This window comes from Pinus tabuliformis, chromosome Q (assembly GCF_031772625.1).
Source record: "Pinus tabuliformis cultivar Carrire ecotype Pingquan chromosome Q, CPIR1, whole genome shotgun sequence".
Lineage (NCBI taxonomy): Eukaryota > Viridiplantae > Streptophyta > Pinopsida > Pinales > Pinaceae > Pinus > Pinus tabuliformis.
This window is the reverse complement of record NC_142296.1, coordinates 562,844,714-562,867,949: the sequence shown is the minus strand read 5'-3', so window position 1 is coordinate 562,867,949 and position 23,236 is coordinate 562,844,714. Positions and strand designations below refer to the sequence as shown.

The 23,236-nt window shown below is 35.7% G+C and overlaps 1 protein-coding gene across 13 annotated transcripts; it reads left to right on the top strand.

The window, feature by feature from the left end:
• The first annotated feature begins 1,648 nt into the window (after positions 1–1,648).
• LOC149220684 (uncharacterized) lies at positions 1,649–9,912 on the top strand. Of its 13 annotated transcripts, XR_016249312.1 has the most exons (9): positions 1,686–2,480; positions 2,689–2,754; positions 2,945–3,049; positions 5,268–5,333; positions 5,496–5,628; positions 6,496–6,898; positions 7,789–7,854; positions 8,045–8,149; positions 9,019–9,091. XR_016249312.1 is itself a non-coding variant. In XM_089384857.1 (7 exons), exons 3-7 carry the CDS (start codon positions 2,966–2,968, stop codon positions 9,669–9,671), a joined length of 1,041 nt encoding a protein of 346 aa, XP_089240983.1. In that variant the 5' UTR covers positions 1,724–2,480; positions 2,689–2,754; positions 2,945–2,965; the 3' UTR covers positions 9,672–9,912. The 13 variants fall into 13 exon arrangements, 8 of the variants coding, with proteins under 8 accessions (XP_089240983.1, XP_089240984.1, XP_089240986.1 ...); XR_016249313.1 differs by lacking the exon at positions 9,019–9,091 and having other exon boundaries at positions 1,681–2,480; positions 7,789–7,916; positions 8,045–8,138; XR_016249311.1 differs by lacking the exons at positions 6,496–6,898; positions 8,045–8,149; positions 9,019–9,091 and adding an exon at positions 3,909–4,543 and having other exon boundaries at positions 1,649–2,480; positions 5,524–5,628; positions 7,737–7,814.
• Positions 9,913–23,236: the final 13,324 nt, after the last annotated feature.

Genomic DNA, 23,236 nt, shown 5'->3' with positions numbered 1-23,236 from the left:
ATTTCTGCGATATGCGATCTTGCGATCGGTGTTATCGCAGATCGGTGAATCTTTAAGTTTTTCCTTATGAGTATTACTTTGTTGCGACGCGATGTTATTCTTAACATGAGGGTCTTGTGCATATCGATATTAAAGAGAAATGGAGGCATTTCCTATCTTTTTGTAACGCGACTTTAAAGATTTTCTCCTTATCATAGACTTAGGTTTAAAATATTCAAAATGCTTACCTAAGCTTATGATGGTAACCTTATTTTGAGGAAAGGAAACTCTTGTTTTTCCTAAAAATTAACTAAGGGTCCCCATTCATTTAGTATTTTGGTCAACACTTAAATGAAAAAAGGGGGGGTCGTTGCCAGCCACAACACATTCCTATAAAATGTCTTTCAAGTTTCTGCATGAGCTCTTTAAGTTACGTAATTGTGTTCAATGACATTTCTTTCATTCTGTTCCCTCGCTGTTATTTATCGGCACAGACAATCCAAACGCCTTTGAAATAAAAAGAGTTACCCTGGTTGACAATTAAATGATTGCGGTTTAGTCCAATTAAAAAGTGATTAAGCCCTCTGAACAACGCCTTCGACAATGAGCCAACATAGGGAACTTTTCTTCATCGGTTGGAAATCATATCAATCTTAAAAGAAATGCGAGTGGTAAATAATTGTTTTCACTATGTTTTGGACAAATACCATGATCGAGGATATGATGAACAATAATGGTAGACATGCTATATTGATACGCCATACAACAAAGAGTATGCCTTGGAATTCACGTGAAAGGTTATGCATACCCAACAATGGAGATTATGTTAAAGCAAATGTAATGGAAGATGTCGTTATGTAAAGGTATCCATCAAAGGATTATGTAATGAAAGTGAGATAATGCACATGACCATACGAATATAATCATGCACTGCGCCAAGAATAGAACCATATGATGCGACAAAGGTCGTTGGGAGAGTGCAATCAACAACACTTAACGATATGCCTAGTCTTGGGATGGATGTTATGCTAAGCCACGCGCCATGTGTGCGACACACATTGTGAAAGGGTGGCGATTGGAGGTTATAAAAGGCTTCAAAAGACCGTTGCATACGATCGATCATTACGATAAGGTGATAATGTACAATTTACAATGGATTATTTACTGCCTTTTATATTTGCGACTTGAACGTAAATTTAAAGTAATCACTGCCTAAGTTTCTAATTGCACACCCACCCTATGATGGCGATTCATCTTCCAGCGAAGATGCAATAAAGGCTTGACCAATGTGATTAAGCACACTGATAGAAAAATATGATCGACGCAAGCCATAAAGAAGAGAAGTGGAGACTATTATAAAGAGGATCCTTGAGAATACATGTCACAAAGATCATACTGAAAGTTGAAAGGGTTTGATGTGATTTGACAAGTGTAAAAGGATAGAAATGGGAAACTGCATGTTATATTACATGAGATGGGACAAAGCCAAAACAGTAAGCACAATTGAAAAGAATATATATAAATGTGTGCTGTCCAAAGTCTAAGTAAACAAACCATTAACGATTGCACTAAAGGTTGAGTTGTGTTTGTTAGAGAATATAATTCCAATTACATGTTAGGTATTAAACTGTTTTTCTAAGTGTTCTAGTTCAGTTTCATTTGGTCCAGTTTAAGCAAATTTTACTTCTGTCATTTATTATTAATGTAATTTTATTACGCCGTAAGGCGTTCCCCTCTGAAATCAAATTTGCTCTCTGCCTACGTGTCATTACTTTGCACCCTTAGATGATATGTTAGACGATTGAGCCACTTTGAGTCGTTAGATTATGTTGAGGTAGCTGCAACTCCTTAACAGGCAGCGCATCGGCTTCGTCTCCTTGGATACTGTATCGACGGCGGGGAGAAGATGCTGGTGTAAGAGTAAATGCCCCAGGGGCCGCTGAGTCTGCATTTGTTTGAATGGGCGGCGGCCGGCTGAGGCTGCTAGAATGGAAACAGAGGCTTAGCATTGCCCTCGATGTCGCCCGCGGAGTTGAGTACCTGCACAGCCTTGCACAGACGAGCTTCATTCACAGAGATCTGAAGCCCTCTAATATCCTTCTGGGCGACGCCCTCTAATATCCTTCTGGGCGATGACATGAGGGCCAAGGTCTCAGATTTCGAGTTGGTCAAGCTGGGCCCTGATGGAAAGTTTTCTGTTGAAACCCTTGCAGCGCAATATCTCGATCAACCATTAAAATACTTGCAGTACCATATGCCTTGACCAAGAACAAAACCCATTTAAAATCTGATGTATTTTGAATATCCATTGGGCATATTCGGAGAAGCCCACTTTCGTAGGAGTTCTTCAATCATTCAGCGTTTACAGATATATATACAGCGGAGAATATAAAGGATAGATATACAGTGGAGAATATCAATGCTAGACATTTATGCAGAGAACTTGAAAGTGAATCTCATATATATATATATATGTCTGCCTCTGGGCTTTCTCGTTAAATGTGTGTATTACAAAATGTTGGTTCCATTTGATCGGGAATAAATTGGCTTTCATTTGGATTTTACCATTGGTGTTACATGTTTTTTTTTTCCAATTATATATTTTAGTTTTAGTTAGAAATATTATTGCACCTAAAATCATGATATTTTTTGTCCAGGTGGAAAAATCTATCATAGTTCAGCTGATGTTTAGGCCTTTGATTTTACCAGGTTCATATCACTCAAGGAGACTATGAGGGTACAGCTGTTATTGTCTCTTGGATTACACTCTCCATGGTGAATGAATGTCTGGGTGCTTTCCTCTTTTTGCAGCTCTGCATTTATGTCGCTAACCAAAGGCCTGTAACAAAATATTGCATATATGTGGATAACTAAAAGTCTATAACAAAAGTGTAAAAATATGTGAACAGATAATGATGGATTGCATACTGATGACAGAGTGGTGTTATGGTATGTGTGAACACAGGAGGGTTGAGAGGCTTCGACAATGTGCTATGGAAAGTGCAAAAGTATAGAGGAGGGAGGAAGCCATCTATTCAGTTCACTTACCACAGTGTGGACGGCGAACAAGGTGAGCCATCTAGATTTAATGTGGATTCAGAATATGGGTGGGAGGCCTAATTCTCATCTCATTCTTGTTGTTATTGTACAGAAGTATTTAAATTTAAACATCTTGACATTTTCCATTTTACTCATATAAAATATTAACCATTATGCTGATGCATATATAACCTGCAAATTAAGCTATTGACTTCCATTAACATGCATGCAGCGTTCATTTAGAAAAATAATAAGCAATGTTTTGGAATAGTTGCTGATCTCATCTAATCCCATCCCATCCCATGTAGAAGCCAAGCCTGCATTTCTACAGATTTTAAAATCCCATCTCCTTGGATGGGGTTTGGTTGAAATAGGGGATTGTGGGTTTCCAAGTTGAAAATACTGGTAGGTGCTAAAGTGAAGTGATGGGAGATTTTGAAGCATGGAATGAACTTGATGGGAATTGCAGACCTACTAACTGCCTGCCTTGAGGGGAATTACAGACCTATTAACTGCCCTCATAATTAGGAGGGAAATTGCAGACCTATCAACTGCCCTGATAACTACGAGAGATGCTGGTGAACTTGTTGTTTCTTCCATTAATGATTTGATGGATGGAAAATCACAATTCTGAAAACTGCAATTTTACCAATGAAATGGAAATGGATTTGTAGACCCTGTTTTCATTGGAAAAGCTCCTCACTGCAATTTCAATAATCAAAGAATTGTAATTCAACCCAGCCATCACAATTCCGACCAGAAAACTCACCTAAAAGAACGGGATATTTGCTCCTTAATTATTGATTATTAATATTGTTGACAGATAATCATATTGGGGGTGTAGCAGCTAATAGTAAATCTTTGTTTGCTGTTATTTAAAATAAGAATAGTGTCATGCAGGTTTTCCTGGTGACCTGGATGTATCAGTGACTTATACAATAATTGGAGACAAGGAGCTGAGACTTGATTATGAGGCAATACTGAGGAACAAAGCTACGCCTGTGAGCTTAACCACTCATGCTTACTGGAACCTTGCAGGGCATAACAGCAGTAGGGATATACTGGACAATGCTGTCAAAATATGGGCTTCACATTATACTCCCACAGATGATCATCTGATTCCAACAGGCCAGATATTTCCTGCGGAGGGAACTCCGTTGGACTTCAGGAAAGAGACGATTGTTAGCACCATAATTAATAAAGTGAAGAGTAGGCAGAGGCCCCCTGGGTTCGATAACAATTATGTTCTGGACGGACCCAAGTTGAAGAATGGGCTCAGGATTGCTGCGAGGATGAAGGATCCTTGGAGTCGCAGGGTGATGGAGGTGTGGTCCACTGCTCCAGCGATGCAGTTCTATACCAGTAATAATCTCAAACACACTGTGGGCAAAGGGGGCTTCCTGCACAAGCCACACACAGCACTGTGCTTCGAGACTCAGGGTTTCCCCAATGCAGTGAATCAGCCTAATTTCCCCTCTGTAATTGTCCAACCCGGCCACATCTACAGGCAAACCATGCTCTACAGGTTCTCACTGGATAAAGCTCCCATATGACATCTAAATTTTAGTCCAGCAATAATGCTCCACAAGTTCTCACTGCTCAGTGGATAAACAGATTCTTGTGTTTAATGGGCACCCTATTTCCATTGTAACCCCAGCAAGCAATAAGAGAATTCCACCAATAATTTCCTATTTCCAGCAATAAGAGAATTCTCAGAGGATCTGTATTTTTTATTGTAAGTCCAGCAATAAGAGAACAGAACAAATAATGCTCTAAAAGTTCTCAGTGGATAAATAGATTCGTGCGTTTATTATTTCCATTGAAGTCCAGCAACAATACAGAGAATTCTCAGACAGAGAATCAATATCTGTATATGTCTGCCTCTGTGCACTTACAGGACATTGGTTTTCATTTGACGGGGAATTTGGTTTTGTGTTTGGCCTCTGTGTTTGGAAGTATAAAATGAAGTGAGAATAAAAGAAAATCATGAAAGTGAATCTCATATATATATATATGTCTGCCTCTGGGCTTTCTCGTTAAATGTGTGTATTACAAAATGTTGGTTCCATTTGACCGGGAATAAATTGGTTTTCATTTGGCTTTTACCATTGGTGTTACATGTTTTTTTTTCCAATTATATATTTTAGTTTTAGTTAGAAATATTATTGCACCTAAAATCATGATATTTTTTGTCCAGGTGTAAAAATCTATCGTAGTTCAGCTGATGTTTAGGCCTTTGATTTTACCAGGTTCATATCACTCAAGGAGACTATGAGGGTACAGCTGTTATTGTCTCTTGGATTACACTCTCCATGGTGAATGAATGTCTGGGTGCCTTCCTCTTTTTGCAGCTCTGCATTTATGTCGCTAACCAAAGGCCTGTAACAAAATATTGCATATATGTGGATAACTAAAAGTCTATAACAAAAGTGTAAAAGTATGTGAACAGATAATGATGGATTGCATACTGATGACAGAGTGGTGGTATGGTATGTGTGAACAGAGGAGGGTTGAGAGGCTTCGACAATGTGCTATGGAAAGTGCAAAAGTATAGAGGAGGGAGGAAGCCATCTATTCAGTTCACTTACCACAGTGTGGACGGCGAACAAGGTGAGCCATCTAGATTTAATGTGGATTCAGAATATGGGTGGGAGGCCTAATTCTCATCTCATTCTTGTTGTTATTGTACAGAAGTATTTAAATTTAAACATCTTGACATTTTCCATTTTACTCATAAAATATTAACCATTATGCTGATGCATATATAACCTGCAAATTAAGCTATTGACTTCCATTAACATGCATGCAACGTTCATTTAGAAAAATAATAAGCAATGTTTTGGAATAGTTGCTGATCTCATCTAATCCCATCCCATCCCATGTAGAAGCCAAGCCTGCATTTCTACAGATTTTAAAATCCCATCTCCTTGGATGGGGTTTGGTTGAAATAGGGGATTGTGGGTTTCCAAGTTGAAAATACTGGTAGGTGCTAAAGTGAAGTGATGGGAGATTTTGAAGCATGGAATGAACTTGATGGGAATTGCAGACCTACTAACTGCCTGCCTTGAGGGGAATTACAGACCTATTAACTTCCCTCATAATTAGGAGGGAAATTGCAGACCTATCAACTGCCCTGATAACTACGAGAGATGCTGGTGAACTTGTTGTTTCTTCCATTAATGATTTGATGGATGGAAAATCACAATTCTGAAAACTGCAATTTTACCAATGAAATGGAAATGGATTTGTAGACCCTGTTTTCATTGGAAAAGCTCCTCACTGCAATTTCAATAATCAAAGAATTGTAATTCAACCCAGCCATCACAATTCCGACCAGAAAACTCACCTAAAAGAACGGGATATTTGCTCCTTAATTATTGATTATTAATATTGTTGACAGATAATCATATTGGGGGTGTAGCAGCTAATAGTAAATCTTTGTTTGCTATTATTTAAAATAAGAATAGTGTCATGCAGGTTTTCCTGGTGACCTGGATGTATCAGTGACTTATACAATAAGTGGAGACAAGGAGCTGAGACTTGATTATGAGGCAATACCGAGGAACAAAGCTACGCCTGTGAGCTTAACCACTCATGCTTACTGGAACCTTGCAGGGCATAACAGCAGTAGGGATATACTGGACAATGTTGTCAAAATATGGGCTTCACATTATACTCCCACAGATGATCATCTGATTCCAACAGGCCAGATATTGCCTGCGGAGGGAACTCCGTTGGACTTCAGGAAAGAGACGATTGTTGGCACCAGAATTAATAAAGTGAAGAGTAGGGCTCAGGATTGCTGCGAGGATGAAGGATCCTTGGAGTCGCAGGGTGATGGAGGTGTGGTCCACTGCTCCAGCGATGCAGTTCTATACCAGTAATAATCTCAAACACACTGTGGGCAAAGGGGGCTTCCTGCACAAGCCACACACAGCACTGTGCTTCGAGACTCAGGGTTTCCCCAATGCAGTGAATCAGCCTAATTTCCCCTATGTCATTGTCCAACCCGGCCACATCTACAGGCAAACCATGCTCTACAGGTTCTCACTGGATAAAGCTCCCATATGACATCTAAATTTTAGTCCAGCAATAATGCTCCACAAGTTCTCACTGCTCAGTGGATAAACAGATTCTTGTGTTTAATGGGCACCCTATTTCCATTGTAACCCCAGCAAGCAATAAGAGAATTCCACCAATAATTTCCTATTTCCAGCAATAAGAGAATTCTCAGAGGATCTGTATTTTTTATTGTAAGTCCAGCAATAAGAGAACAGAACAAATAATGCTCTAAAAGTTCTCAGTGGATAAATAGATTCGTGCGTTTATTATTTCCATTGAAGTCCAGCAACAATACAGAGAATTCTCAGACAGAGAATCAATATCTGTATATGTCTGCCTCTGTGCACTTACAGGACATTGGTTTTCATTTGACGGGGAATTTGGTTTTGTGTTTGGCCTCTGTGTTTGGAAGTATAAAATGAAGTGAGAATAAAAGAAAATCATGAAAGTGAATCTCATATATATATATATATGTCTGCCTCTGGGCTTTCTCGTTAAATGTGTGTATTACAAAATGTTGGTTCCATTTGACCGGGAATAAATTGGTTTTCATTTGGCTTTTACCATTGGTGTTACATATTTTTTTTTTCCAATTATATATTTTAGTTTTAGTTAGAAATATTATTGCACCTAAAATCATGATATTTTTTGTCCAGGTGTAAAAATCTATCGTAGTTCAGCTGATGTTTAGGCCTTTGATTTTACCAGGTTCATATCACTCAAGGAGACTATGAGGGTACAGCTGTTATTGTCTCTTGGATTACACTCTCCATGGTGAATGAATGTCTGGGTGCCTTCCTCTTTTTGCAGCTCTGCATTTATGTCGCTAACCAAAGGCCTGTAACAAAATATTGCATATATGTGGATAACTAAAAGTCTATAACAAAAGTGTAAAAGTATGTGAACAGATAATGATGGATTGCATACTGATGACAGAGTGGTGGTATGGTATGTGTGAACAGAGGAGGGTTGAGAGGCTTCGACAATGTGCTATGGAAAGTGCAAAAGTATAGAGGAGGGAGGAAGCCATCTATTCAGTTCACTTACCACAGTGTGGACGGCGAACAAGGTGAGCCATCTAGATTTAATGTGGATTCAGAATATGGGTGGGAGGCCTAATTCTCATCTCATTCTTGTTGTTATTGTACAGAAGTATTTAAATTTAAACATCTTGACATTTTCCATTTTACTCATATAAAATATTAACCATTATGCTGATGCATATATAACCTGCAAATTAAGCTATTGACTTCCATTAACATGCATGCAGCGTTCATTTAGAAAAATAATAAGCAATGTTTTGGAATAGTTGCTGATCTCATCTAATCCCATCCCATCCCATGTAGAAGCCAAGCCTGCATTTCTACAGATTTTAAAATCCCATCTCCTTGGATGGGGTTTGGTTGAAATAGGGGATTGTGGGTTTCCAAGTTGAAAATACTGGTAGGTGCTAAAGTGAAGTGATGGGAGATTTTGAAGCATGGAATGAACTTGATGGGAATTGCAGACCTACTAACTGTCTTCCTTGAGGGGAATTACAGACCTATTAACTGCCCTCATAATTAGGAGGGAAATTGCAGACCTATCAACTGCCCTGATAACTACGAGAGATGCTGTTGAACTTGTTGTTTCTTCCATTAATGATTTGATGGATGGAAAATCACAATTCTGAAAACTGCAATTTTACCAATGAAATGGAAATGGATTTGTAGACCCTGTTTTCATTGGAAAAGCTCCTCACTGCAATTTCAATAATCAAAGAATTGTAATTCAACCCAGCCATCACAATTCCGACCAGAAAACTCACCTAAAAGAACGGGATATTTGCTCCTTAATTATTGATTATTAATATTGTTGACAGATAATCATATTGGGGGTGTAGCAGCTAATAGTAAATCTTTGTTTGCTGTTATTTAAAATAAGAATAGTGTCATGCAGGTTTTCCTGGTGACCTGGATGTATCAGTGACTTATACAATAAGTGGAGACAAGGAGCTGAGACTTGATTATGAGGCAATACCGAGGAACAAAGCTACGCCTGTGAGCTTAACCACTCATGCTTACTGGAACCTTGCAGGGCATAACAGCAGTAGTGATATACTGGACAATGCTGTCAAAATATGGGCTTCACATTATACTCCCACAGATGATCATCTGATTCCAACAGGCCAGATATTGCCTGCGGAGGGAACTCCGTTGGACTTCAGGAAAGAGACGATTGTTGGCACCAGAATTAATAAAGTGAAGAGTAGGCAGAGGCCCCCTGGGTTCGATAACAATTATGTTCTGGACGGACCCAAGTTGAAGAATGGGCTCAGGATTGCTGCGAGGATGAAGGATCCTTGGAGTCGCAGGGTGATGGAGGTGTGGTCCACTGCTCCAGCGATGCAGTTCTATACCAGTAATAATCTCAAACACACTGTGGGCAAAGGGGGCTTCCTGCACAAGCCACACACAGCACTGTGCTTCGAGACTCAGGGTTTCCCCAATGCAGTGAATCAGCCTAATTTCCCCTCTGTCATTGTCCAACCCGGCCACATCTACAGGAAAACCATGCTCTACAGGTTCTCACTGGATAAAGCTCCCATATGACATCTAAATTTTAGTCCAGCAATAATGCTCCACAAGTTCTCACTGCTCAGTGGATAAACAGATTCTTGTGTTTAATGGGCACCCTATTTCCATTGTAACCCCAGCAAGCAATAAGAGAATTCCACCAATAATTTCCTATTTCCAGCAATAAGAGAATTCTCAGAGGATCTGTATTTTTTATTGTAAGTCCAGCAATAAGAGAACAGAACAAATAATGCTCTAAAAGTTCTCAGTGGATAAATAGATTCGTGCGTTTATTATTTCCATTGAAGTCCAGCAACAATACAGAGAATTCTCAGACAGAGAATCAATATCTGTATATGTCTGCCTCTGTGCACTTACAGGACATTGGTTTTCATTTGACGGGGAATTTGGTTTTGTGTTTGGCCTCTGTGTTTGGAAGTATAAAATGAAGTGAGAATAAAAGAAAATCATGAAAGTGAATCTCATATATATATATGTCTGCCTCTGGGCTTTCTCGTTAAATGTGTGTATTACAAAATGTTGGTTCCATTTGACCGGGAATAAATTGGTTTTCATTTGGCTTTTACCATTGGTGTTACATGTTTTTTTTTTCCAATTATATATTTTAGTTTTAGTTAGAAATATTATTGCACCTAAAATCATGATATTTTTTGTCCAGGTGTAAAAATCTATCATAGTTATGATTTTGTTTAATAAAATTTATTGTATTAAATATGATATAAATAATTTTAAGGGTGTGAGAATTTCGTTGTGTTTTTTTTTTTTTTCCTTCTCAGATTTTTGAGTTATATATATATGTTTTAAAAAATAATTTCATTTATTTAAGATTATGATTTCGAGTAAATTTCAGTTTTTAATTACTATTTATTATAATATTATTTATATATTTATTATAATATTATTTATATATTTGAATATTGTGGTTATTTTATCTTAGCTACAATGATTTGGTGAAAAATAGGTTCAAGTTTTGGAGACATGTTGTTATTGGTCTGTATGTGGCATTTATGAAATAGTTGTATGTGAAGTTTAAAATGGACTTTTAGACGAAATACAACAATACAATTTCTAGCGATATTGTGATTGCTTGTTGCTCAAAATGCACTTTCGAATGCATAAATGGATTCAACACCCTAAAAAACCCATGAGACACTCAAACTACTGTGATTTCTTGTTGCTTAAAATGCACTTTTGAATGCATAAACAGATTCAACACTCTAAAAAACCCACGAGACACTCAAACTTTGCAGATTAAGCTACTTAAACTTATGATTCTTAAAAATCCTTACGGGATTTCGGAAAAAATGACAAAAAAAAGTGCCCCCAAAAAAAGGTCAGTTCATCTATTAGTTAGACTAGGTACCTTGTGTAATAGTGACAACCAATCTTTCAAAGCTACCAAGTCTCTAGGAATTCAATAAAATAAAGAGTCAAAATCATTGCAATTTAGTAAGCTAGGGAGCCGTCAAGAGTAGTTAAACTTACTAAACATATGTTTCATATTATTAAATCTATGCAAGTTCAAAAGTAGTGTTATCTTCAATCTTCATTTTATCATAAAAATTTTAATTTAGTTAGTCTATTAACGAGTTCATTGTGTACGTTGTTAGCATTGATATGAATCTTCACTATACTTGTTTGTTTTAAGCTAAAAATGTTTAAAAAATCATCTTTATCAACTACATTAATATTGATAAGGTCTTTGTGACATTTCCACTTCTTATTAATGATCCCATTATCTTTTTTATTACCAACATTAGGGTTAAATATCATATGCTTATAAACTTTTGACATAATCTATATTATTAGTACAATCGATTTTTCTCATATGTCTGTATAGTTAATCTAAACCTTAGAATCTCTAGCTCAATCTTTTTCCAATTTATAATAGCTACTATTCATATTAGAAGATACAAAACTAACCATGACTCAACTTCATAGAGTTATGCTTATATTTTACAATCATGGCTTTAGTTTCTATTGAAGAACACCATGCCTCAATCAAGAGAATGGACTCAAGAGCATTTCCTTTTCTAGATTTATTTAATTATAATCTAATTCCTTTGCAAACCCAAACTTCACAAGTTGGGATAATTAAAATGTTGAAAATGAATTTTTTTCCTTATCCTAGTTCCAAGCCTCAACATTCCTACATTTGTTTCCAATACCAAAGTAAGCGTTCAAACCACAAATCATCATCTTCTTCATGCTATGGTTTTAATTTAAATTTAATGCCCAAGTATATGTAGGTGCAATCACCATAAAAATAAAATTGAAAATGAGTTAATTTTTAGAATTTTTATCCTTCTCTTAGTTTATCAATATTAATGGTAAGCTCACCATTTTTCCAAAAATCTTGAAGAACATTAAGTTGCTTGTAAATATCACCAATATTTATTTGTGCATCGAAGCTAAATGGATTATAAATGTAGCTTGAAGAGATTTTGAAGAAGGGGTATGTACATCCAAGTGTGTCACTTTGGGGAGCCTCGATGCATTTTTTCAGAAATAAAGATGAAACATTAAGGTTGTGTAATGATTTCAGACAACTGAATACCGTGTTAGAGTCAGTATTTGCATACTGCCATCGGTCCCCAAACAACTATCCCAAGTCATCACAATCTATAATAATTCAATCAACAATCATAACAATGAGAGGGAGTTGAACCAATTAATAACATAAGGCCTAACTCTAATGAATTTTCTTGTTATCCTATCACTCATACATGGCATCAACTCCCTAAAGTGGAGCTAAAAAATTATCATTCCAATCCCATAGCCTATATCACTCACATGGAACAATAATTTTCCATACTTGGAATCATTGAAAACTTAATGAAAAGTCATGTGGGTGTTTTATATTTAGATATTGAATGGTGGAAATGGTGGAAATAGCATAAGAACTTCCATAGAGGTTATATTACTTGGACAAAACATTTCATAGATATCTATGAAAAAATTGAACTAGACACCCATTATTTATTCTATTTGACTAAGCTTAAACAATCAACTATAGTTAAACAATTCCTACGCTCTTGTATCGGGTAGGGTCGTGCCTCGTTGTTTCTCTATCTGTCTATTTCGAAGTGTTTGCTGTTTGTAGTCTTTACTTGGTCTGTTGTCGAGGGTTGTGGCTTCAGCCTCACTATTTCATGGTTCTGTGTATTTATGCCTCCGGGCTATTAACTTATGAAATTATAATTATGTCGGCTCTGTGGTTAACTTATGAACTCGTAGTTATATTCAGCACTAATGAATCTACCTTTTGAATCTCTTTCTCTATAAATGCATTCTATTTACCTTTACTTATGCAACTAATAAAGAAAAAAATGCAACAACCAAGTTTTAGGAGAAACCTCACTATGGTAATGCACAAGTTCTTGCCTCTCATCTTACCATCTCTCCTTCCCCAAATTTGTGTAAAAAAAACAACATAAGTTAAAAGGCAAATTGTTTGTACACTTCTTCAGCAATGATGCCAAAATTGTTAGTAAATTCAATCAAACTATAATTTCATTACATCTAATCTATCAATCTCGGTTTGTAAGGATGTGAAGTGTAATGTAAAATATATGGTAGGATTTGGCTTCTAATCTATCTCATAAAAAATGAAATTAAAAATAAATTTTAGTCTATTGAAAATAACAGACAACTAAATCATAGTTCTAAAAGACTTATAGATCTTCATAAACGTCTAGAGAATTTTAATGATTTCGATAACAAAAATCTTCAAATATTTTTAATATAATTGTTTGAAATTTTAAAGATTAATTCCTATTCAATCGAAAATATCCTTTTGATTACCCTTCATTATATTGACACACACAAGAAAATAAAATTCACACTACTAAGTCAATTGAAAGCACAATGCAAGAAAAAAACCAAAGTGATTACTGTGTTCTAGATATTCTTTGATTATAAACTCTATTAAAATTGTTATTAAATCTTTTAAACAAAGAGCTATGAAAAAGAACTTATAAAAACACAGTACTATATCTATGAACATAGAAGACTAAAGACGAAAGAAACTATATTATTTAAAAGTAATAAAACCCATCAAATGAGAAGCAGTGTGCGTCCTAGCATAGGGGGGCCTCCTGGTTGAGTCGCATGCACTAAGAGACATCAGAACCTGTAACTATTAATTGAAGTCACATCAAAAAACACATTCATGCATATGGAAGATATAACTCCGATGGATCAAGACTATATCAGAAGCATAAAGTTTATACCAAAAAAAAAAGATTCTCTAGGGTTTTACTTTTTTGGGTTTACCTAGGTTAGGCTTAGATATTCAAGTAAAAGGTCTACCTGAGTTAGGCTTAGATATTCAAGTAAAAGGTCTACCTGGGTTAGTCTTATATTCAAGTAGAATGGCTGTCGCCGTAGCCCCTAAGGTTCAGTGAAAGTTCAGTGAATAATATATTTTTGAAAGGTAAAAAGATAAGAATGATATTAAATCAAAAAAGCTTTACAACAAAGTGCAAAAAAAACTTTACAACAAAGTGCATTTATGAAAGGTAAGATGATAAGAATGAAGTAAGAATTGATTTTAAAATGTTCAGATTTTTGAAAAGTTAGAAGATAAGAGTGATATTAAATCTAAAAAATCACTTTACCTTTTATGAAATGTAAGATGATAAGAATGAAGTGAAAAATGTTCAGATTATAGAATTCAAGATTTAGTGTTAGTTTGTATAAAATTCTATTTTTATAATTTGTAAATTGTTTGATAGATTTATTTTTAAAATAAACTATACTAAATTATTTTATATTATGCAAATAAACTGAACTTCTAAATTATATTTTGAAAATAAACTGAACTTCTATACGTATGCAAAGTGTGAAATGTATATGGTTTATAACATATCATCCGTGAACAAAAGATTTATCAGGCCAGAAACTGGTTTTGGTGTGCAAGTCCCTAGCTAATGTCATAGTATCCTTCCTCACTTTGTTACTAACATTGTAAACGGTTTCAGTGCCATGCCACATGGGCGATCTTTGGTTTGTGGCTGTTTTCTATGTGATATTTCAAGTGATCTTACTGCAGTGGCATAACTGGATGTCCCTATTTTGGGATTATTGTGTGTATTTTAACATTGTTGTTGGGATTATTTCTCTGAAGAATTTTCAACTTCAAAAGAAGTCAAAATGGAAAAAGTATTTTTTGTTTTGGGAATTCTCCAACATTTGTACCTCACTCTGCTGCAGTGGGATTATATTAGAATATCTGAAAACAAATATCTAAACATTTTAATACTCATAATAAATTCCATTGTAGACCTTGATGTTCTCCCTGTGTTTTATACATTATCCTATGTTAAAATGTCTATTAAGTATCTAATAGAGATGCGAGGAAGGAATTACCGAGAGAAGTTGCAAGTGGGTTAATGTAATGGTTAGAAATTCACAAATTGCCTGTGGAGCTCCCAAGTCACCATGACATCATGGTTGCTGAAGGAGCACATAGTTACATTTGAGAATTTTTCTTTACTGACTCAGACTCAAAATCAGACATATTAGAGCACGGTTCTTACAATTCCTCTACTAATTATAGCAACCATCGCTTTGGCAGTGGACTGCCTGCCCCTCCTCCTGCTTATCAGTCTTCTTTTATACATTAGGTAGGTACGGTGCTTATCTTACCGTGGTCAAGCAAGTTGTGAAATGTATATGATTTATAACATGTCATCCATGACAAAAGATTTATCGGGCCAGAAACTGGTTTTGGGTTTTGGTGTGCAAGTCCCTGGCTAATGTCATAGTCTCAATAGTCACTGCTAGACACGTCAGCATTCACACTGGCTTTGACACCTTCAAACCTTACTATACTTCAATTCGTTCTATTATTATAATAAAGTATTATTGTTTGTACTATTCAATTTTTCCTGGTAAAAATAGTACTAGAGTACATTCCATACATTGCAATTTCATACTGACCTCCCATCATGGCGCTGTCCTTTCAACCTAAATATGGAGGAGATTAAGCCCTTTCATTGCTTCCACCGACAGTGTGTGAAACCATCTAATTTCGACCTAACTCAACATAAATCTCAGGGCCATATCTGCACTTCACGTGTATTGCTTGTACTACCAGATTTCGGTTCCTTTCTTCTTCTCTATCAATCTCATTTCAATAAATTATAAATTACAGACATTCATTGACGCAGTTTCAGAAAGGGTTTCCCCTGCATATTGGGCTCACATGAATAAATGAGACAGAGCAGGCTCGACTGGGGTGACCTTGCAACACATTCACAGGACTAATGGAGAGATCAAGAGTTTAGAGTAATGTGGATGTGTTCCCAGGTCGCCCCAATCGAAACCTCCTCTGCTACTGCTGCTTTAATGGTGTCCTCCGCTTCTCTTCACTTCTTATCTCACAGCCAATATACCCAAAGGTAAGGACAGATACTATAACTGTCTCTGTTTATAGTTATGACAAACTTTATCGGTCAGCTGGTTTTACCTTGTATGTCTAGCTAAGCCAACTTCAACTCAGTTTGGTGATTCTACAACTAGACCTTAGTTGATATCAACTCCACTACACATTTTTACATCAACTCAACCAAAGCTAACATGAACTTGGCTCATTCAGTGGACTCAATCAACAAAGACTTTAAGTAACGGGAAACTCAATCATCATGGCTTATCTGATTGTTTCTAACATGTGTAGGTTTCTGAAATTGTTAATTTAAGGTTTTAACTATGTTTCAAAAAGAATAATCATATAGAAGTTGTTGTAATAAATATCTTTTTTATTATGTTTACGAGCTTAGATAACCACTCATTTAGAAACAAATTGAACATGCTTCTTGCCCTTTCTCCACACCCATTTAATCTAACAATGGACATAGAGCATGTATATTTATACCTGTGCGTTGGAAATACCATTTTATACTTTAATGTTTATTATTTTTGTTTTATTATTATTACTTGAATTTCTTCTTAACAAGTGGTTGTGTTTCTTTTCCTTTTAGTGAAAGTATGGGCTCCAATGTTGGCTCTCTTATTATGGAGTATAATTCATCTTTGAGAATTTTTCAATTACTAAATTAGGTTAGTCAATTGCTTAAACTATAAAATTTATTTCAAAAAGTTTTTGTTACTTTATAGGTTAGACACTGGCTTGAAATATTAAACTTATTTCAAAATGTTTTTGTTACTTTATAGATAAGGCGTAGATTTCTTGGCTCTGTGATGAAAATAATGAAGGGAAAATACATGTTAATCTGTTACTTGTGCTCTTTGATGGAAGTTTTGTAATGCATGACTAAAAAATACATGGTGAGAGAAAAATGCATATTATGCTAATTGAGGAATTTTTTTCGCTTGTCAAACTTACAGTATTGAATTTAACACACTAACACTTTACAACAATGAACTAACAATATTCATGATGAAAATAGCAATATGGAAGATTCATCTGCATAATTAAAAAGACAATATGGGAGATTCCAATCACGTTCCAAGGCATTTTCTAAAATGTGGATGTGACAAAAGGTTGTTGTGGAAGGTGCTGTTTGTATATGGGAAATTTCTTGATCATTGTATATAATCCTAATGTTGATAGATATGTCTACTAACTGGTTTCAGTTAATGGGGCATTGATTTGAGCGTTCAATATATTTTTATTCTTTATCAAAGTATTCTTTTGTTGTATTTGTGTTCTTCAATTTATGCCTTACGGCGTTTCCTTTGCAACATCTGGTGCAAATGCTAGTTTAACTAATTCATAACACTGAAAAGAGAAATCGTTTGGTCCATGTTTTGTTCTCTTCAATTTTTGTCGTGGTAACAATTTTTGTCATGATATCAAAGCGTCGGGTGCGTAAGACTCTTTGAGAGCCACTGAGAGGAGAGGCCAAATCTCATAAAGATTCCAGAAAAAGTAACACTTCATTTTTTCCGTGGGCTCACAAAGAAGTAGTAAGGGTCATGAGAAGTCGAGGAGAAAAATGCGAATTACACACCTGTGAAGAGGAGGAAAGTGCAATTGCGCACCAGTAAAAAAGCTCAGTGCATCGCCTTCGTAGCTCACCAAAAAAGAAACTGCACAAATCATCTCAAAGTTACGAAATTGTATAAAAGTTAAAATTTCCGCAACCCATGTGTTGAAAAACTGCACACAATTGCACATCAAAGGCCTTCGGAACTGCGCAAACGATGAAACTAACGTTTAAAGAAAAGAGCAATTTTCGTTTTGCTTGCTCCAAGTTTCATCCCAAACCTCAAGGAGCATGAGGATGAGGTCCATGCACACTCGACGAAGTCGAATGAAGGTCAAACGATTTAAAAGTGTCCGATCGAACTAATTTCAAACTTGTTTTTTGATATTTTATGTTTTTTAAAAAGAGCTCCATGGCAATCTTGTTTTAAATGGTTCGAATCACTTTTGGCTCATGTGATTTCAATAATTTCAGAAGGCATTTTTGGGCTATTGTTGAAATTTTTAAAAGTATTTTTGGGCTATTGTTGAAATTTTTAAAAGTCTATTTTTATACTAAAAAAAAGAATTTCAAGGATTTAGAAAACCGCTTTTTAATTAGGAAAAGGAGCTCATGTGAATTTTTCAAAAGGGGTTTGTCATTTTTTCAAAGTTTTTAAAAGTCTTGAAAAGGAGATATTTAATTTATTTATTTATTTATTTATTTTTTTTTTTTTTTTTTTTTTTTTTGGGTAAAAAAAGGTTTTTTTTTATAAATTTTGTGAAAGCATGAGACCCATATTGTTTGTGTAACCCAAGAAGCATAGGCATTTTTATTACAGTTAGATGTGATGTCTATAGTTTGTTTTCTTTGCTGAGTCGTAGTGAGCCAATACTCAACGAATGGAAAAGTCAAGTGGCTAAGAAAGTCGAAGCAACATCTAGAATGAATGAAGCAAAGACAACCAAGGAATCCTATGATACCCTTAAGAGGATTTTTCGTGTAAGGGGGAGTATTGAAGTTAAAGATGAAGGTGGATCTATAGCAGCAAATCTACAATGATATGGAGAGTTTGATGAATCCCACCGTGCTCAGCCACAGGTGGATGATCAATGAAGAATTTGTAGAAGAAGTAGAGAAACAACACATATATGCTTGTGAACCCCTTTGTGCGCAACCATAAGTGGAAGAAAATTTGGTGATTCTAGTAAGAGAGATTGCCGATGACAACATGGTGATTCCAACAACAAAGCTTGCTGATGAAAATTTGATGAGCCCAACAATAGAGCTTGCTGATGAAAATTTGGTGAATCCATCAATAGAGCTTGCTGAGGATAATGAAGTTGTCATCAGAGAATTCAATACTATGGTGAATCCAACAATTAATATTTCTGATGTAAAGTTTGATGAACACCTTTTACCTAAAGATGAATGGTTGCGGATGATTACAAAAAACATCATATCGACATGATGCTATTCAATGAGAAAATACCACTTGAGTCAGTGGAAAAGAACCTGTATGCAACAACACAAGTTAGTAAAGAAGTGGAAGAGACAGAGATAGAGGAAGAGACAAATAAGGAAGCCCACTAAGAGAAAACAAAGACAGAGGAAGAGACAGAAAATGAAGCTCTCATTACAGAGGAGAAAGAACAAAAACAATGTGATTTTGTAAATATTTTTAATTCTAACATTGATTTCCAGTGTGTAGGTACACAGAATGATTATGAAGAAGATTTAAATTTCCTTGAAGCGTGGCTTACAACGCCATGTCTAGATGAATTTTGCATGGAAGCTGCAGAAATGAACATTGAAGACAACATCGTTGAAGAATAAATCAATGAAATTTTCAGGTATTGGAGTCCTGAAGAGATAAATTTGTATTATGGTCTTATGTTGCAACAAACTGATGATGAAAATAACACTACAAAATATGACATGTGGCAACAATCCACATACAAGTCAAATTCTAGAGAAGTCTAGGACATGCTTAGATAACCTGGAACAAAAGAATACCTCCACCAACAAATGAAGAATCTAAAATTTGAAGCCTACAAAAACAAGAAAAAGTTGAAACAATTTAGAGGCTATAGGATTTGGAAGAAGAGAAGAAGAAAAGTAAATATAGTGGACGTAATTTTTTTAAATTGTAAGCCTAACTGAGACATAGACCAACATGTATCTTAATTAAATTTTATATGGTTGAAATTAAGGGGGAGTGTTGAAGAATATAATTCCAACCACCTGTTACGTGTCAAACCTGTCCCTCCAAGTGTCCTAGTTCAGTTTCACTTAAGTCCAGTTTAGTCGAGTTTCATTCCAGTCATTTATTATTGATGTTTCCAATGTAAGCTTATTTATCTGATTTGTAATACTGAGAAGAGAAACCCTCTGCTCCATGTTTTGTTCTCTTCAAATTTTTATAGCGTTGAGGAATGATAGAGTGTCGAGGAATATACACATGTTGCGATGATGCAACACATACAAGAAATGTTGAAAGGATAGCCAACAACACATGAAAGGGACGACATATAGATGTAGGAAACATTGTAGCAATGCTATAATAAAGGGTATATTAAAATAATACTACGGAAAATATATAAGCATCACGAAGACATTATATGAAGGAATGACGAAAGTATGATGTGAGGCAATGCAATAACAATATAATGCAAAACCAATGAAAGGTAGCGATGATGCAATGATGAAACTTTTGGTGCATGTTATCAATGATAACTCACTAAAATAAATTTTAGTTTTATTAGTCAAAGTTTTCCACCACTTATCTTTTCATCTATCTGTTGTTTTCGTGAAAGAGGTTGTTGTGCTTTATATTTGGAGATTAAGAAGGAAGAACATATCCATTCTAATTATTTTGGAGAAATTCCCATATTCTCAGAAACCCCATTTCTCTCACTCATCCCATTTCATTCGCATTCACCCATTCCAACTCTAACCGTAACCCATTCCAACTCTAGTCATGTTTCCCCATTTCTAACTCTAACCGTATTCACCCTTTCCAAACTCTATCCATGACCCATTCCCCTTTGAAATAATTTATAATATGCCACAGTCCTTTTTATAAAGTCGAGACCCACATAATACATCGCTATCGACCCTTCCCTTTTTTCCTTTGCATACATCTCCGCCTGTCTTCTTTCCCAATTGTGATTACGATATTGTATATCACAATATCACTCTACCACCGATATCGCATATCGCATATATATTCCTTCCCGCTGATTATCATATCCAAGTCCTTCTCCGTTGGATGATTGTGATATTACTTCCGATCGCCGAATGCGATATCCCTCCAATCGTTGATTGCGATATCCCTCCGATCACCAATTGCAATAATCCCTCCACCATTGATATCGCATATCGCTTAAATATTTGTCAATATCTCATATCGCTCATTTCTTTGTCGATATCACATATCACATAATTTCACCGATTGCGATATCTGTTCCGTTGCTGATTGCGATAACCCTTCTCCCACAGATTGTGATATAACAAGCGGAGATCACATAGTCAAAGTTATTGTTCCCTGAAATCCTTTCCGACTTGCGATTGCGATGTACGAGAACCTCCTGGATGCAATATTTTATGTGATGTGTCTTATAAAACTGCAATGTCCGGAAAATCGCAGAATTATCATAAATAAATGTTAAAGGGACTCTCTCCTGTATTGCGATTATGATGACAAAAATCCCAGATCAATGACCCAAATTGAATCAACCACCCAGATCAACGAATGTTAAAGTATCTATTTCGCTTCCGCTCCAGGAGACAACAAGAATGTTTTTCGACGTTTCTTTAGCAGCATGGTCATTAAACAGAGCACGATAACACAAGGTATCAAGACACAAAAGGAAGCAAAACAAAGAGACAACAAGACACAAAGACTACGAGGCATTTTCAACACATTTCAATAGCAAACAACAAAACAGATTCAAAGAGCCAGATGTTCGAGTTTCTAGCAATACAGTGCCACACTTTAAATTGTTGTAACAGTTCATATGACTCCCATTTGTATTTGAACTCTGTTGTAACATAAAATCCCTTAGAAGGCTCAAGGTTTTATTAGACCTCATAGTTGTTGATTGAATCTAGCCCAAGTGGGAGATTATGTAAAGAGATATTTCTCTATAAATAGGTAGATTTTAGACTCTGCAAAAGGGGAGGATCGATGATGTGAGAACCACTGTTGTATTTCTTTCATTTAATAGAAAATATAGTTCCAGAATACTTTGGTTTAACCTGAGATTCATTCCAGTTTCAGTCCCATCCTATCATGATCCTCTGATTGTTATTAGTGTTAATAGTTTATTGATTACTTGGAAATATGTCAAACAACTCCAACTTCCTTCAATTTGTTGTGATTACTATGAATGTCTTATCCACATTAGTAAACCAAAGATGCCTCAGCTTCCATAAAACAATGTTGTTTGTTGTTTTTTTTATTTAACTGACTCCATGCCCAATGGTGGCTTCCCTCACACTTTTTCACCCGAAAAATCACATAGAAAACCAAAGTTAGCCATCTTTATATTTTAAAAAATATTGAAAGAGCCCTCTCAGATTGGAAGGGCTAACTTCCAATCAAAAGTTGGTTTGAAACAGTTACTCCGGGTTGAAGGTTTGACATAGCCCAACCTGTCCCAACCCGGTTGATAACAACAGACTTGGAAAGACCAAGGGAAATCGCAATCACATATTGCAGAATTTGAAGTCTACACCACTACAATGTGACCATATGATAAGAATGGTTGGAGCACCAATGCAACGTATAACCATATGCATCAACCCTCCTCGTGTTAAAAATTCTGCCATCGATAGGAGTCCATCACATATTATGGTGATATCACAATTGTGCACATTAACATTGCGAAAATGGTCATCTTCCAAAAGCATAAAGTTGTGGATGCAAATATCACGGAAGATGTGAATGCAAAGAAAATTTGGAATAATATATATCAAGTCACATGGAAAGTGGCACGCCAATTCATGAGCTATGAGATATACAATCATGTTCTAAATGAAGGATACTATATGAACAATTATAATTGGAGAATGCGACTTTGTGCTGTGAGGTAACATTATATTTAAATGTTGCAATAATAGAGCCATATGTTATAGGAAAGGACTATTAGAATGTAATGATGCACTATACACAAATATAATATTGCTCTAAGAAAAAATCATGTAATGCTGCTACAATTTGCCAGAATCACTTGTGAAGGGGGCATTAAAGGGTAGGAACTTATTTTCAATAATGCATAGCGCTGAGAAGTAAGGAACACTAACATTATTTCTGGTGGAATGTTGATAGTGAGATTTTGAGAATTCATGCTAGTAATGATTCACATCAAGTAAAGGAAACCAAATAATCAAGAGATGTTTCACTGGATTCTTGGAAAGGATATGAATAAGGACCACAAAGTGATCACCAAATCGAAAGGATCATTATGATAAAAGAGTGAAGGAAGATGTAGCCAAGCAATTTATTATCGAAGTTTCAGGACTAAGAACTCTCACTCATTCCTCAAATTGATTATATATGAATTAATTCTTATTTGTAAAAATTGTTTCTTGTTCTATTAAAATGTATACATCCTAAGTCTTAATTAATTGTTATATGTTTGCAGG

What these genes read in the sequence shown, in the direction of transcription:
- LOC149220684 (XM_089384857.1), top strand. Translation starts at nt 2,966, where the DNA reads ATGTGCTATGGAAAGTGCAAAAGTATAGAGGAGGGAGGAAGCCATCTA. An exon ending in CAGTGTGGACGGCGAACAAG is followed by an intron (nt 5,629 to 8,044) that starts GTGAGCCATCTA and finishes GTGTGAACAGAG; the next exon opens with GAGGGTTGAGAGGCTTCGAC. An exon ending in CAGTGTGGACGGCGAACAAG is followed by an intron (nt 8,150 to 9,018) that starts GTGAGCCATCTA and finishes AGTGTCATGCAG; the next exon opens with GTTTTCCTGGTGACCTGGAT.